At 56.1% G+C, this 15,259-nt stretch overlaps 4 protein-coding genes across 4 annotated transcripts; 1 reads left to right on the top strand and 3 right to left on the bottom strand.

The window, feature by feature from the left end:
• Positions 1 to 333: 333 nt before the first annotated feature.
• On the bottom strand, positions 334 to 1,159 carry DCS_04550 (uncharacterized protein; the record flags this gene model as incomplete). Its single annotated transcript, XM_040801858.1, has 3 exons — positions 334 to 726; positions 778 to 1,014; positions 1,067 to 1,159. The coding sequence occupies 3 exons, from the start codon at positions 1,157 to 1,159 to the stop codon at positions 334 to 336; spliced, it is 723 nt and encodes a 240-aa protein (XP_040656891.1).
• Positions 1,160 to 1,790: 631 nt separating this feature from the next.
• Positions 1,791 to 4,127, top strand: DCS_04549 (ribosome assembly protein Noc2; the record flags this gene model as incomplete). The annotated part of the gene is made up of 1 exon (XM_040801857.1): positions 1,791 to 4,127. One exon carries the CDS (start codon positions 1,791 to 1,793, stop codon positions 4,125 to 4,127), a length of 2,337 nt encoding a protein of 778 aa, XP_040656890.1.
• Positions 4,128 to 4,651: 524 nt separating this feature from the next.
• DCS_04548 (uncharacterized protein) lies at positions 4,652 to 7,726 on the bottom strand (the record flags this gene model as incomplete). Its single annotated transcript, XM_040801856.1, has 2 exons — positions 4,652 to 6,592; positions 6,695 to 7,726. The coding sequence occupies 2 exons, from the start codon at positions 7,724 to 7,726 to the stop codon at positions 4,652 to 4,654; spliced, it is 2,973 nt and encodes a 990-aa protein (XP_040656889.1).
• A 2,475-nt stretch (positions 7,727 to 10,201) lies between these two features.
• Positions 10,202 to 13,476, bottom strand: DCS_04547 (uncharacterized protein; the record flags this gene model as incomplete). Its single annotated transcript, XM_040801855.1, has 3 exons — positions 10,202 to 12,932; positions 13,000 to 13,277; positions 13,351 to 13,476. 3 exons carry the CDS (start codon positions 13,474 to 13,476, stop codon positions 10,202 to 10,204), a joined length of 3,135 nt encoding a protein of 1,044 aa, XP_040656888.1.
• Between the last annotated feature and the right edge of the window lie 1,783 nt (positions 13,477 to 15,259).

Here is a 15,259-nt window from a genome sequence, read left to right as displayed (position 1 = left end):
GGTTGAACCCCTCGCTCTGTTGTTCAATACTGAAAAAAATAACCGGCTTGGCGTCGAGTTCAAGTCCTGCATCATGACAGACGGGTCCCTTCTCGCAAACCGTTGGCGGGAAGACCTTCCTAGAGATGCCTTCCTAATACGGCGCTGCATTCAATTGTTCCCAAGCGTAAGCTTGGCTGGAACAATATGACAGGGGTGAAGGGGAGATAGAGCAGCAGCTGGAGTGAAGAATTGCCAATGCTAGCTCGAGCCAAGTAGCGCGGAGGCGACCGGAGTACATGAACGCGACGTGATGTCTTGTCAACCAACATCGGTCCACGTTTGTCCGGCAACTCACGTCAGGGTTCGACGGAAGCCTTGGTATGCCTGTTGGATATCCAGCTCCAGCTCCCTCGCTTGTTGTTCGCTCAGCTCCTCCGTCGCTTTCATCTGATTCAGAGTGATGAGCCATTGGACGATTTTGCCCCGGTGGTCGAAATCGACGTCGGTGACGCGGTTGACCGACTGGATAACGTCCGAGAGGAGCGGGTGCAGCTGGTCCTTGGAGAGCATGCCAAGCTTGACGGCGTCGAGAAAGGTGATGAACTCTTGGGTCGCTTCGAGGATGAGAACTCCGCTCGTATTGTTGGTGGTCGAAGGGGCCGGCGCCGTCGACGAGGACGAGGCCGTTACCGTCGTCGATGGCATCCCGACACGGAGCCGTTCGGTGGCCCGGGGAGCCTCAAGCTGGGATTGTCAGCGGGAAGGGAAGCTGGATGATGAGAAAACGCTGCCTACATCCCAGCTGGACTTGAACTCTTCGAGACCACGGAACTCGCGTGCGATCGTCTCATCGGCGAGCAACGCTTTGTACTGCCGCAGCGAGCGCTCGCAGATCTCCGTGTACTCGGCCTCCGGGATGGCATCTTTGAGGAAGGCCTTCTCCAGCTCATCGAGGGTGACGATGATGCTGAACAATTCTGCAAGTGAGTCTTGCAAGTCGCGTTCGGCCCGCGAGTTGGTGAGCTTGACTTCCTGCCGAGGGGGGTCAGCGAAGGTCGCATCGGCCATTTGCCGGCAGAGGGACCCTGCTTGCCTCGTCGAGGTTGATGGTTGCCGAGAGGCTCGAACTAGGAACGTAGCTATGCGGCGTAGGCGCATAGGCTTGTCTGTGCATCATGGAGCCTAGTCGAGATGCTGCACGGATCTGGGGCCGACGAAATGGAGGTAGGGAGGCACCTTGACCATATCATGTGTAGGTGTAGTTGGCCTCATCTACACACATGCACATGCAAGTACATCCAGTACTCCGTACTCCGCGTTACCTTGGAACGACTACAGTAATAATACAATCCCAGCTACGTACAGTAATTAAGTATGCTTATTACTATGTACTTACTTACTTGTACTGTACTTGCTTAATTAAATTTACAAGCAAGTATGTACAGTACTGTTATACTGTACATACAGTACATGTACGCCTTGGAACACCAGAGGGCGGGGGGACGCAAAGGTGACGCCAGGCCCAGCCTTTCCCCACCAATCTCACCGCCTACCATTTTCGCCCATCATCTTCAGTATACGTACGGAGTACGGAGTATTACACTAGTACTATAATGCCCACTATCCAATGCTTATCGATAACCAGCAAATCAACCCGATTGCTTCGAAAATTTTTGGCATCAGTGCAACCAGTGGCCGTCCAGTTGCCGTCCCTGTCTGTCCATCAATCACGAACAAGGCTCAACCGCAACCGCGCGTGCCCTCGACCGTTTATTGTCACCACCCATCGCGGTGTCAAAGTCGCCGCCATGGCTCCCTCCAAGAAGAACCTCAAGGCGACGAAAAAATTCGAAAAGAGGCACCTTACTGGTGTTCTCGACAAGCGAAAGGCCAATGCCAAGATCAAGCAGCGACGCCAGCTGCAAGACAAGAAAAAGGCGAAGCGCACCAAGGATGCTGAGTTTTTCAAAGGGTCAAACGAGGGTGCCGAGGATGGCGAGCCCAAGAAACCTGTGGCCGTCAAGGGTAAGAAGGTCACTGAGATGAGCGTCGACGACTTCTTCCACGGCGGCTTCGACGAAATCATTGATAGCAAGGCCGATGCTGGAAAGCTCGGCAAGCGGAAGCGTACCAAATCCCAAGCCAAGTCTCTGTCCAAGTCCGAGGGAGACGCCGAGGCGAGCGATGCCAGCGATAGCGATATGAACATGTCGCTTGGTGAGCAGCCGGCCGAGAGCGACAGCGAGGACGGAACCGACGACGAACACGGCATGAGCAAGGAGACCATGGACAATCTCGCCGAGAAGGACCCCGACTTTTACAAATTCTTGAAGGAGAATGACCCTGAGGCCTTGGATTTCGATGACAACACCGATCTGGCCGAAGTCGACGAGCTTAGCGAACATGCGTCGGACGACGAGCAGCCGAAGAAGAAACGAAAGAAGAGCAAATCCGCCGAGGAGGAGGAAGAGGAGCCATCGCAGAGCAAAGAGTTAACCCGGGCGACCGTTGCGTCGTGGAAGGAATCGATGGCTCAGACGAAATCTCTTCGCGCCGCCAGACAGGTCGTGCTCGCTTTCCGCGTCGCCGCCCACTTGAACGAGGCCGACGAGGACAACGAGACGTCGATGCGCTGGACCATCAACAGCCCGGAAGTCTTCAACGACGTCGTCGTCCTCGCGCTCAAGGAGATTCCCGTCATCGTGAGCCATCATCTCCCCATAAAGGAGTCGGCCGCCGGCAAGGTCTATGTGCCGACCGAGACCAAGAAATTCCGGACGCTGTCTCTGCTCCTCAAGTCGTACACCTCATCCGTCATGCATCTCCTCGGAACGCTCTCGGACGACCAGACGCTCAAGCTGACGCTCTCTGCCCTCACACCCATCCTACCCTACCTGCTCTCCTTCAAGAAGCTGATCAAGGCCCTGGCCAAGTCGGTTGTGAACTTCTGGGCCCAGCCGGCAAGCTCCGAGACGACGCGGATCACCGCCTTCCTCGTCCTCCGGAGACTTGTCGTCATTGGCGACAAGGGCATACGCGAGACCGTCCTCAAGGCCTCCTATCAAGGTCTCGTCCAAGGCTGCCGGGTCACCAACCACAACACCATCAAGGGCATCAACCTGATGAAGAATTCTGCCGCCGAGCTCTGGGGCATCGACCCCACCGTTGGCTACACGACGGCCTTTAGTTTCATCCGCCAACAGGCGATCCATTTACGCAACAGCATCGTCAACAACAAGGACGATTCGTTCCGCATGGTCTACAACTGGCAGTTCACCCACTCGCTCGACTTTTGGTCCTGCGTCCTTGCCGAGCACTGCAGCCCGCTCAAGGAGGCCGAGGCTGGAAAGGAGAGCCAGCTCAAGCTGCTCATATATCCCCTCGTCCAGGTCACCCTTGGCGCCCTGCGGCTCATCCCCACGTCCGTGTACTTCCCTCTACGCTTCCACCTCATCCGCTCCCTGCTCCGCATTTCCCGTGCGACCGACACGTACATTCCCTTGGCCTCGTCTTTGCTCGAGGTCCTCTCGTCGGCCGAGATGAAGAAACCGCCCAAGGGCACGACACTCAAGGCCTTTGACTTTTCCGTCGCCTACAAGGCCCCGAAGTCGTACCTTCGCACTCGCGTCTACCAGGACGGCGTCGGCGAGCAGGTCATCGAGCTCATGAGCGAGTACATGCTCCTCTGGAGCACCTCCATCGCCTTCCCCGAGCTGGCCTTGCCCATCATCATCCAGCTCAAGCGCTGGCTCAAGCAGTCTCGGTCCAAGAGCCAAGGGAACAAGAACGCCAAGTTCACCACCCAGCTCGTCCTTCTCGTCCAGAAGCTCGAGATGAACGGAAAGTTCATCGAGGAGCGCCGGGCCAAGGTCGACTTTGCGCCGAGGGACCGCACTCAGGTAGATGCCTTCCTCAAAGGTTTTGACATCGCCAAGACACCGCTCGGTGCATACGTCGTCGGCCAGCGCAAGGCGAGGGAGGAGAGGGTCAAGGTGCTCGAGGAAGCGAGGAAGGAGGACGAGGCGAAGAGGAGGGAAGAGGAGAGGGCGGAGCTGGATGGTGATGGCGAGAGCGAAGACGAGATGGAAATGGAGGACGACGAGGACGAGGACGAGGAAGACGATGAGGGCGAGGACGAGGAGTAATGTCAAGACCCCAAGACCTGGTCAGACACCTACCATCAAGGATACCTATTTTCTGTTCTCGTCACTTGTTCATATCGCTATGGTTCCGGTATCACGCGGCGCCTACAAATTGCCGGCACATTTCTCATCATTCATTCTCGTTGATCGTTGCGCCAAGATCCAACGTGTGAGGCTTTGTTAGCCTAGAATAATACACATGAATCCAACAACAAAACAGTCGCACGCCAGTAAGGAAAACTGATGCGACCCTCCCATTCGCCAACTCCGTTCCAGATGCAAACTCCGCCCAATTAGCCAAAGCACGCTCATTCCCCGGGCAGGCAGACTACAGTTGGTGTCGCCGTGAAGCAATTTAAACCCGCCTCGCTCACCCTGGCGGTCCCTGGCAGATGAATGAAGCAAAACACCAGACAGATGCCGTATAAAATACGCCAAGTCGCCATCGTCATGAGTGGCATCTTTTGCGAAAGCCCGCTCTGCTCCGGTCCGATCCATTTATATCATGCAGAGGGGAAATGGTGCGCTCAGACAACATCTTGGATGCCGTCCCAGGAAGCATTCTCGCTCCTGCTCGTCACATCCCGGACCGTCATGCCCGTGATGTTGAGCACCGTCACCTCAATCTCCTCTTCGCTCATGGCCTGGCCCGCGGCCTTTTGACCCTCGAGAACATCGTACAAGCTGTATATCTGATCATTCTTGACCTCAAGACGCTTCAGAAGGGTGCGGATGCCGTCGGCGAGCTTGAGCCTCTCGCGTCGGCCGAGGGACTTATCACTACCGTTGTACTCTGCCTGCACGCGTGACAACTCGAGCTGTATGTGGCGTGACTCGTCCTCGAGACCCTTAATGACCAGTGCGAGGGCGTGGCCGGGTGACTGCGAAGGCCGGACAGTGGCGTCTTCGGCGGAGACGTCGCGATCGCTGACAGGGACGGGACGAGGGACCAGAACCCGCTTCTTCCCCGAGGCAACATCGGAGGAAGCGACGACGCCGCGGTGGGAGGTGATGCGAGTGCATACAATGCAGTTTTGGCAGCTATGCTTGCACAGGACATCCAGGATCTGCCGTGCATCGTCCGACAGTGCAGGGCAAGTGTCCCTGTCCAGTAGACCCTTGCTGGCATCTGTGCTCGGCTGAGCCTCCAAGCGGACCTTGGTAGCGGGTCGAGAAGATGACGGTGCATGCTTCTTCCGACTCTGTTTCATCGCGTCTCGTGCCTGCGACTGGCGTTCATCCTTGAGCGAGAGGTTCAGGGAGATGACCTGGTCCTGCGTCGTATTTTCGACAGACTGAATGCCAGTCGTGTCGTCCCATTCTTGGAAAAGGTGTACGACGGACCCTCCGTGACCCTGCTGGGCGCCGGCACGGCTCCGCCGCTTGCTTCCTCGGTTTGCGACGTTTCTGTCGCTCGCATCGGACTTTTCAGGAATGGAAAATGAAACCTTCTGGCCATGAATTGCTTGACTGGTCATCTTGGCCTGTTTCTTGGTCATTGACTGCGTCGGCTTCGTCGTGTCCCGTGTCTCCTGCTCCGAATCGTTGCGGGCAGCCGTCATCTTGTAGCTTTGGGAGGTGAGATCGATCTCGAGCTCCGAGGGTGCAGGCATGTCCTTCGTGTCGGTGACCTCGGGGCCAGACTCGTTCGTGTTGATGGTGATGTCCGGCACGAAGAATGCCGACGTCATGTTCTCCTCCACTTCGTCATCCAGGCGGGCGGACACATCTTCCTTTGGTAGGGGCCGGCAGTGACCCAGCTGCTGCTTCAGGGCGTCACACTCGGCCTTGATCTTCACGTTCTCATCATGGAGGTCGTGCATGCTGCGCTCAAACCCCGAGTTTTCGCGCCGGAGTATCTTGTTCTCGCTGAAATACTTGTCGTTGTGGCGGACGAGACTTTCGTTGTCCTCCTGGAGAGTTGTCCTCTCCTGGGTCATGGTCTCGACCCGGCGTCGCAATGTCTCGACATCCTCGCGAGCGGCGTCGAGCTCGTGCTGGACCCCGTCAAGGTTCTCGCGCAAGTCTTCGTTCTCCGCCTCGAGAGATGGGTTGCTCGGCCGGGGAGCTCTGCTTCGGTCGGCGAGGGAGTCGCCGGCGTGCCGGAGGCTGCTGATGTCGGAACGCAGGCGATCGATTTCGGCGTGAAGCTCCCGCTGCTTCCTCTGCAGCTCTTCGTTGTCGACGCGGAGAGAGGCGTTTTCGCGCTCCAACGCCTCCCGACCGTGCTGGAGGGAAATGAGATCCCGGCGAAGGGTGTCGTTGTCGTGTCGCATCTGATCCGTCGTCTCGAGCTGCTTATGCGAAGACTCCAGTTCCTTCTCCTTCACGCTCAACTTGCGGGTGAGCTTGCTGATGTCGTCGCAGGCGCTCTGCAGTCTGCCGACGGCGCGGTCTCGCTCGTGGATCAGTGACATGTTGTGGAAGTCCTTATCGCTGCACTTGCGGGTGGCCTCCTCCAGACGGGTCTGCAACGTTGCGACTTCCGTTTCCAACTCTGCAGGAGCGTGTCAGCGGTGGCAGAAGAGGCGACGGCGGGCAGGCGGTGGCTTACGGTTCTTCCGGGCCACGAGCTGGCCATCCGACTGGTGACCATCGGCATACTTGGATGACCTCAACTTTGCCTCGAGCCTCTCGACTTGCTGCTGAAGATTCTCGGCGTACTCCTGCACCTTGTCGTGATGCTCCTGGAGGGAGAGGATCTCATCGCGAATCATATCCATCGATACGAAGATTTTCTCCTCGTCCCGCGGCACCTCGATGGCGTCCACCTCGGCGTGGGCGCCGGCGGAGGGCCTCTCTTGCCGGTCGTGCACCCTGCCATGCTTGACAAAGATGGGCACGCCATTCTTCATGGAGCCGCTAAACTTGAGGGTTCCGGTCACGAAGTCACCGAGGTGGGAGACGTCGGGCATGAAGAAGGAGCGAACATGGGACACATTTTGACCGAGGTTGTTGACGGATTCGGGCGACGAAGGAACGGCCGTCAAGCTGGACTTGGCCGAAGAGAGGAGAGGAGAGCCGCCGTCGCGCCGGCGTTCCCTCTGGTCGGCGTCCTCACCGACGGCCGAGTCACGGCGCGGAGGAGGATGGGGATGCAGGGCGGCGGCGGCAGAATGCCTTTGGTTGAAATCCGAGGCTCGGCTGCGTAGCCGGGAGAGGGGGCTAGGATTCGGCGCGCTCTTGGAAGGAGCCACGGCGGCGGGGGCCAGGGGCGACTTGTCGAAAATGGAGGAGATATCCGATTCGTTGTCGACACGCGGCTGCATGTCCGCACGCTTCTTCCTCGAGACTTGCCAGGCGTCTTGGGTGGAATCGTCGGCCAAGGCCGGCGGCGGCCTGTTCTCCTTGGAGCCCGGAGGTCTCGCGTCGACGGCGTCGCGGGGAGGCAGAGAGAAGAACTCGGGCCACTTGCGGTGAGCGGCCTCCCAGTTGATGGGGAGCTTGCGGGGCGCCGTAATTCTCGCCATGTCGTTGTTGAGCCTGCGCGTCGACTCGCCCTCGGGGTCGGAGAAGACGGAGGACATGGTCGGGCTCACGGTGCCGTGGGAACCGGTCGAGGAGGGAGGGGAGTTGAAGGGGTTGGCACGGTTTGCGTTCATTTCTCTAAGGATGCGCGAACGATACCTGCTGGCGGTGTCGGCCTCCATGGCCATGGCTCATCTCACGCGCCGGACGCGAGCTCAAGCAGGAGGAGAGAGGGGGCGAGGCTTGTCGAGGAGGCGAGGCGAGCGAGGCTTGCCGTTGGACGAACGCGTGCCGACCTTTTAGGCAAGCAAGGCAATGAGCATGGACGGTAGACTACGCGTTCGCAATGGCGTGCAAAGGGTGTCGACGTCTCGTGATGCAAGAGCCGGCGAGCACTTGGGTGGTGCAGAAAGTTGGCTCGGCGTGCGGAAAAGCGTGGAGAGGAGCGGTGCGGGAGCAGGGGTCAGAGAGGTCGAAAGTAAACAAAGGCTTCTTGCCGTGCCGCTGGAGCTCTGCTTGTCTGACGCGGGCACTGTGGGGCGGGGATTGGTACTGAGTACTTGTACTCCGTACGGAGTAATACTGCTTGTGCACTTGCATAAGTATGTTGTACATGTACAGTACACTCAAGTACACGTACTGTTCTTGTGTATAGAGTACTTACAAGTGTAAGACAACCAGTACCTGTACTTACAGTATAAGAGCCTTGTAGTATTACGACTCCCAAACATATCCCGAGCCGCCGCATACTGTAATACTGTACAGCAGCATGTAGACAGTTGGTAATTACGGAGTATCCGTACGGAATACTCTGAGTATTAATAATTATTACATGCTACTACAAGTACCTAGTAATACTCCGTACCTGTTGGTAGGAATGCACTGGAGGCACTGAAGGTACAAGTACGCTTACAAGTGGCACATGTGCACACGCAAGTACGGAGTACTGTATTCCAGAGTACATGTACTTACAGTACACTGAAGTACTTGTGATGCACTGCAATTGCCAAAATACTGGCACTCCTGGAGCATTAATACCCCCGCGGCAGACGGTACAGACATACCTACGGTCAGCAGTGTCCCCTGAATTTTGTGACTTGACATTTATGTTTCAGCCGACGGACGTGCGAGGCACTACGTTCCGTGATGCCTTGCAATATCTGCAGCCCTCCATTTGTTCCAAATTCCAAGGCAAGGAAGGCCCTGCACTCCGAACATGTACATGTACAGTACGGAAGTATATTGATATGTAAATTTAGTCCTTGGCAGTAATTCCGTTTCATGATTGTACTTGCATTATGAATTAGTATCTAAGTACTGACATGTAATACCTGTTTTCCGTAAGGAGTACATGTACTGTACAATATCTTGAGTACTGTACATGAGTCCTGAACATGGAGTATGCTTATACTGCACATACAAGCAAGTACTTGAAGTAGTAATACTACTTGTACATACAAGTACTTGGGAGTAGCAATACTTGCTGGGGTGCTGCACGAATTACCATATATTAGCATATTGTACTCCGTACTAACACGTCTTGATAACATGCGTGCACCAAAGTGCACTGTAATTAATACCTGGTTCCCCGTATTTGCATGTCACCGCGCCATCATTGCCATCTGTCCTGGAACCCCGACGTCAATGATGTCGTGCGAATTTTTCGCCTCCTCGTTGTTCAAACCAAAGCAAGGCCACCGTAGCCACATTGAACGCTGTACCCAACAGGATGGTCGGATGTCGTTTTGATTCCCATCCATGCAGCGTCACAACATGACAGCGTTCACTCATCACCGTCTCCGACCTCTCCACAGGTAGGTTGCCGCAAACCCTTGGGGTCATGCCATTGTTGCCTTTCTCGTCCTGGCAAGCAATACTGTCCGCTGTCGATGGTACACGCAAGTAATTCCACTGCAGAGGGGATTATCGCGGCTGCTCCGCTGCTAGAGCATCTCCTGAATGATGGCCTGCCGGCGAAGATTGCGTAGGGACCATTTCGTCAGATGAATCGTACTGGTGGTGCCATTAATATACGATGTACTTACTCCGTCCTTTTACCTGCACTCGTTGGTAGGAGACATGGGTACGTCTTGGTGCCAGAGGTGTGGCTCGCACAAGTTACAACAGGCTCTTACCATCACGGACATGTTTATACTTGGAGGGTTATCTGCCATACTTAATAAGTAGTGCAATTATGCTGAAAATTTACTCTATACTTTTATATACATTAAAATAAAATTATGCCCCGTGGTGAGCTGGCTGGTCCAACCCGCACTGGGTATTACAGGGCAAGTGCTCGTTGTAGTTCCAACCGGTCAACAGGGGAAATAGGGCGCTACACCTACTCCGTTTTGCCTCTACTGCGGCACTCACCACCATCATTCTCTCGCCATCACCCCAATCCGGCTCAATCATCGGATTGACGGGCCGACGACCGGATAGTAATACAATAACAAACAAAGAATGGGGAATTCTCCATACGGCGACGGAATGTCCTGCTCGGCCGAGAGAAAGAATGATCAGAACGGAACCGAGAAGAAGCCGGACGAGAGGGGTGATGGCGACAAAGGCCAACAAGGTCGGAACTCCGCAAGCGGTGCCGAAAATTTTTACAGAAGCATGACGACAGCAGCACCGACGAGAGCCAGGACGGCGTTGACGGCGACTTGGCCCGCGCCGCTGACAATGTTGGGACGGCAGCTCTTGCCCGAGCAAGCCTCGACGGGGACGCTGTCGTTGCCGTTGCTTCGGCACCCAACACCATCGCAGCTCGCCGGCGGAGGCGGGGCAACGGTTCCGTCCTGGGGCGGGAAGTCGTCGTCGTCGATTTCAGTGTCTGTAAAGTCACCCTTATCGACGACGTTGTCGTTCTTATCGGCCGGGACGTGATGGTTGTTGTCGTTGCTGGGCAGCTCCGGTCCGACATGAACGTTGAACGGCGCAGGCTCAGGATGGGCCGAAGGCGTTGCGGCGGCGCATCCGGGACAATTCTCGGTAACGACCCTGCCGATCGGGCAGTTTGGCACCGAGGGAGGGCACTTCGTTATGGTGTACACCTTTGAAATCTTGGCCGTCGCCGTCTTGGCACTGGGTGAAACCGGCGAAACCGGCGTAGGCACGTCCACGGGGCTGACGGGGCAGAGGGTCGTGTACAAGGCCATGATGACGGTGGTTGTGTAGCCGTTGGCAGGGCATTTAGTGACCGTCTTGGGGCAGTCGGTGACGACGTAGACATCCGTCTTGTAGACGGTAGAAGCCGTCATGGGGACCGGTGCGGGCGTGATGCCAGACGTGAAAGCTCCATGAGAGTTGCCGCTTGTGGTGGTTCCGTTCGTGTACCTGCCAGTTTGGACGGCCGAACTGGAGACACTTCCGCTCACGGATCCAGTAGGTTTGAAACCCGAGCTGTAGTGGGTTCCCTTCACCTGCCGGGTGGGTTCAACGGTCGAGCTGGAGGAAGCAGCATCTTCCGGAGTCGCTGAAGGTTCGGCGGTAGAGCTAGGGATACTTTCGCCCATGGATTCGGAGATGGTAACCTCTGGGCCGAAGCTGCTAGAGGTCTCACTCAGTGCGATGGTCGAGCTGGAGGAAGCAGAGCTCTCTGTAGTTTCCAAGGGTTCGGCGGTCGAGCTAGGAATGCCTCCGTCCATGGATTCGGTGATGGTAACTTCAGGGCTAAGGCTGGCGGTAGTCTCACTTGGTTCGGCTGTGAATTCGGTCATGGTCACTTCTGGGTTAAAGCTGTCGGTGGTCTCACTCGGTCCGACGGTCGAGCTGGAGGAAGAGGCGCTCTCTGGAGTTACCGAAGGTTCGGCGCTCGAGCTAGGGACTTCGTACCCGGAATCGGGGATCGTGACTACTGGGTCAAAATTGCCAGAAAACTTAAAGGGGAGCGGCTCGTCCTCGTCCTTGGTCGAGCCAGGGGTGCTTCTGTCCTTGGATTCGGGGGTCTTGGCTTCTGAGTTAAAGTTGCCGGAAAACTCGAAGGGGAGCGGCTCGTCCTCGTCCTCGGTCGAGCCAGGGGTGCTTCCGTCCTTGGATTCGGGGGTCTTGGCTTCTGGGTTAAAGTTGCCGGAAAACTCGAAGGGGAGCGGCTCGTCCTCGTCCTTGGTCGAGCCAGGGGTGCTTCCATCCTTGGATTCGGGGGTCTTGGTTTCTGGGTTAAAGTTGCCGGAAAACTCGAAGGGGAGCGGCTCGTCCTCGTCCTTGGTCGAGCCAGGGGTGCTTCCATCCTTGGATTCGGGGGTCTTGGTTTCTGGGTTAAAGTTGCCGGAAAACTCGAAGGGGAGCGACTCGTCGGGCGAGGTGGTGGGTGGCGAGGCTGTGGACGGCGAGGTGATGGACGACGAGGCGTTGGACGGCGGCACCATGGCTGGTAGGTCAATCGTCGGCCCCAAGGGATCGGATGTCGCGGTGGTGGATGGCGTCACCACGGCCGGCAAGTCAATTGTCGGCCCCAATGGATCGGATGTCGCGGTGGTAGTTGGCGTCACCATGGCCGGTAGGTCAATTGTCGGCCCCAAGGGATCGGATGTCGTGGCGATGGACGATGAGTTGGTGGACGGCAAGGTGGCGGACGACGATGGGATGGACGACGACGGGGTAGAGACCATGGACGTGCTCGACGACGAAGTCACCTCCTTCTCCTCAAAGTACCGAATGTCTTTAATCTTGAAGTAGGACTCCTTGAAAGCCTCGGGGTGCCTGTTGACGTAGTCGATGCAGGTGGACTCGCCCGTCTTCACCTTGCACGAGACGGCATCCTTGCCCGGAAAATCATCCCAGAAGAAATTCTCGCCAGTGGGGCTGCCGCAGAAAGAGAGGTAGAAGACCATCTTCTGCTCGCCGAAATGACTCTCAATGTCGCAGTGAGACTTTTTCAGGTGGACCGACGGACTGCCCCAAGACGACGTGTCCGGCTCATCTTGGTCAATGTTCTTCGGCGCCAACGTGAACGGCCAAGAGTAGATCTTGATGAAGTCCTCGTTCCACTCCAAGGCCTCTGTCATCATGGTTAGCCACTCTTCATAGGAGGCCTGGGGGCGGACAATGGGAATCATACGGATGCCGCCATCTGGGGAGTTCCAGATGCCGTTGCTGACTTCTTCCGAAATGCAGCCCTGATTCCTCCACTGCCGAGGAGGGTCAAAATACGAATTGTCGCAGTTCGTGGCTGAGGACGGGAAAGCGGCCTGGTCGTAGCCGTCCAGGACGCATTTGCCAAATTTCGATTCCTTACCGACGTGAATGGACGGTTTGTTGGTCGGGCTGTCGTTCCAGCCCTGGAGCATGTTGATTTCACCGGTGTTGGGCCATTTACCGCTCTGACCGAGCGTCAAGCTGGGAGGGGCATGGTTAGAACACAGGGGAAGGAGGGGATGGATGGCGAGGGAAGGGAAAGGCTTACAATCCTGGGCGGGAACCGCAGACGGCCGGGGGGATGTGGCTAAAGCGGGCAACGATGAGGCCCTTCTTGTAGGCAGCCTTGGATTCGACGCGGAAACTCGTGCGGCCGCCCCCGAGGCCAGACGAGCCCGCGTAAGGGTGCATCTCTGGGGCATCGGGCAGAGTAGTGTTGTGATCGACGCCTAAGTAGATTTCTCCGTTGCGGAGGTTGGTTATTCCGAGGTCAAGAGCATTCGGCAGGCTCCGAAGGTCGGTGTGTCCCTTGGCGGAAGCCGGTTTCTACATGAGACTCCCCCGTCAGTTTTCGGCTTCATCACGATGCCACGGGAGGTTTGGGGCATGGGAAACGAACGGTGATGAAATCGAACTTGTCGTAAAAGTTGGTGTGATCATAATTTTCGGCGACGGCGTATTTCCTACCAAAGGCGGTGCCGGCAGCAGCCAGAGCGGCTGTGCCGTAGGTGGTGATGCCGACCATGATGTCCAATCTGTCTACGGTGAGAAGAAAGAAGGAACGAAAGGAGGAAGGAAGGAAGGAAGGAAGGCACTCGGTCCTCTTCGAACAGAGGTTGAAACAGAAGGAATGAATAAATCAAACGAGGACGAAGGAAGGAAGAGGAAGTGTTCGCCGACGGGAGGGAGGAAAGCAGGACTAATAAGAGAAGAGGGTGAGGGTGAAGGTGGTCATCGGCGGACATGGTATACAGACTTGCCATCGCTCCTATTGGCTGGCAGAGGCAGGCTGCCGGTTCGTGGAAGAGTCTTTTTCACAAGAAATGATTGATTGACTCAAGAATGGGCGGCATAAACGCTAGCACGTTGATGCATTTTGCCGCTTGGTTTGCTGCTTTTCGAGGGACCAAACGACAGGCTAACACGCTTTAACGCAACGCGTAGGTACTTTGGTGCAAGTGCACACCTTGTTGAACTCATTGTCGGGCACCGAATATTTCAAGCGCTCCTACGAGGGCGGGTAGGAAGTGCTCAAGGGCGGTGGCAATTTCAAGCAAGCGTAGAAGAAAAGAGCGTTGCATGATTGGTGACGCCGATGTAATCAACGACGCCAGTTCCCCCCCCCCCCCGCCCGCTTCATCAAAAAGAACGTCGGTAGGAGGAATTTCGGAGCACGGAGAATGATGGCTGTAGACGATCGATCACGCACGAAGCGTCCAATACGAGTACGAGCAGATACCGCAACACGGCGCGGCTACATCGACGAGCAGCTGCAGCTAGGGACAACGAGATCGCTACCACGTGGGCGGGCCGAAGGCTGACCGGCTAGCAGATACGATGAGATACGACGAATGGGCACGAGTACTTTGTAGGATAGACTGACTTGTACCTTTCGAGGGGGGGGGTTGGGTTGGGCTCGTTACTTGCATTTTTCGACTTTGTGTTCCGCACGTGGTCGTACTGGGATAGTATAGTAGTGTCATACACGAATGCCTGAGTTCTGGCAGAGCAATACAAAGGGGCGCAACAGCACACTCACTGCAAGTACGAGATGTGTAGGTGTAGAGCGTAGGCGTACGTAGTTGTAAGTATGTAGTTGAAGTTGTCCGGTGGACAGACGGGCATGTTGTCGACGAGTCATAGGGCTGGTCGGCTTGGTGGAGCGCGATCGGACACCCCAGGACGGGTCGGAATCCATGGAGCAATAATGCTTGCAAGTAATAGTAAACAGCCATGCTCGGTGCTTATAGGTGTTCGTGTACATTTACTCCGTTCGGGCAGCAGAACACATAGGTACCTATGGAGTACTTGGTTGCACACGTGCTGTACGGAGCACAAATTCTTAGTTGTACTGTACTTACGTTGTACTCTGCATGTGCCGTCGATCTGCTGGGTACAGGTTGAATTTTCGGTGGAGTATCCCATGTATTAGTCTGCACGTGTACGGAGTAAGTACTTTGAAGTCTAGGTACAGGTGCTGCTGTACGGTGCAGTGTCACTTGTAATTACAGAATTGCTTGAACGGGTCTGACGAGTACTCCGTAAGTGCAGGTACGCCTATAATTGCACTGTACTGGAGGACGCGGTACTGAATCACTACGGACTGCTTGTATCCAATTAGTAATAGTGAACGCGGGCTCCCCTCAAGACGCTATAGTGCCTCGTTTGGAACCATTACAACACCTGTTTGTACTAGGTAGCTTGCTGGACCCCCTACACGCAGGTACTATTCAGAGTATCGCCGCTGGTAAGAACGGCGCTACAGATACGTGAAGGCATCATCTGTGCAGGTGGCACTGAAGTGGCAA

Source organism: Drechmeria coniospora, chromosome 02 (assembly GCF_001625195.1).
Source record: "Drechmeria coniospora strain ARSEF 6962 chromosome 02, whole genome shotgun sequence".
Classification (NCBI taxonomy): Eukaryota; Fungi; Ascomycota; class Sordariomycetes; order Hypocreales; family Ophiocordycipitaceae; genus Drechmeria; species Drechmeria coniospora.
This window is presented reverse-complemented; position numbering and strand designations above follow the sequence as displayed.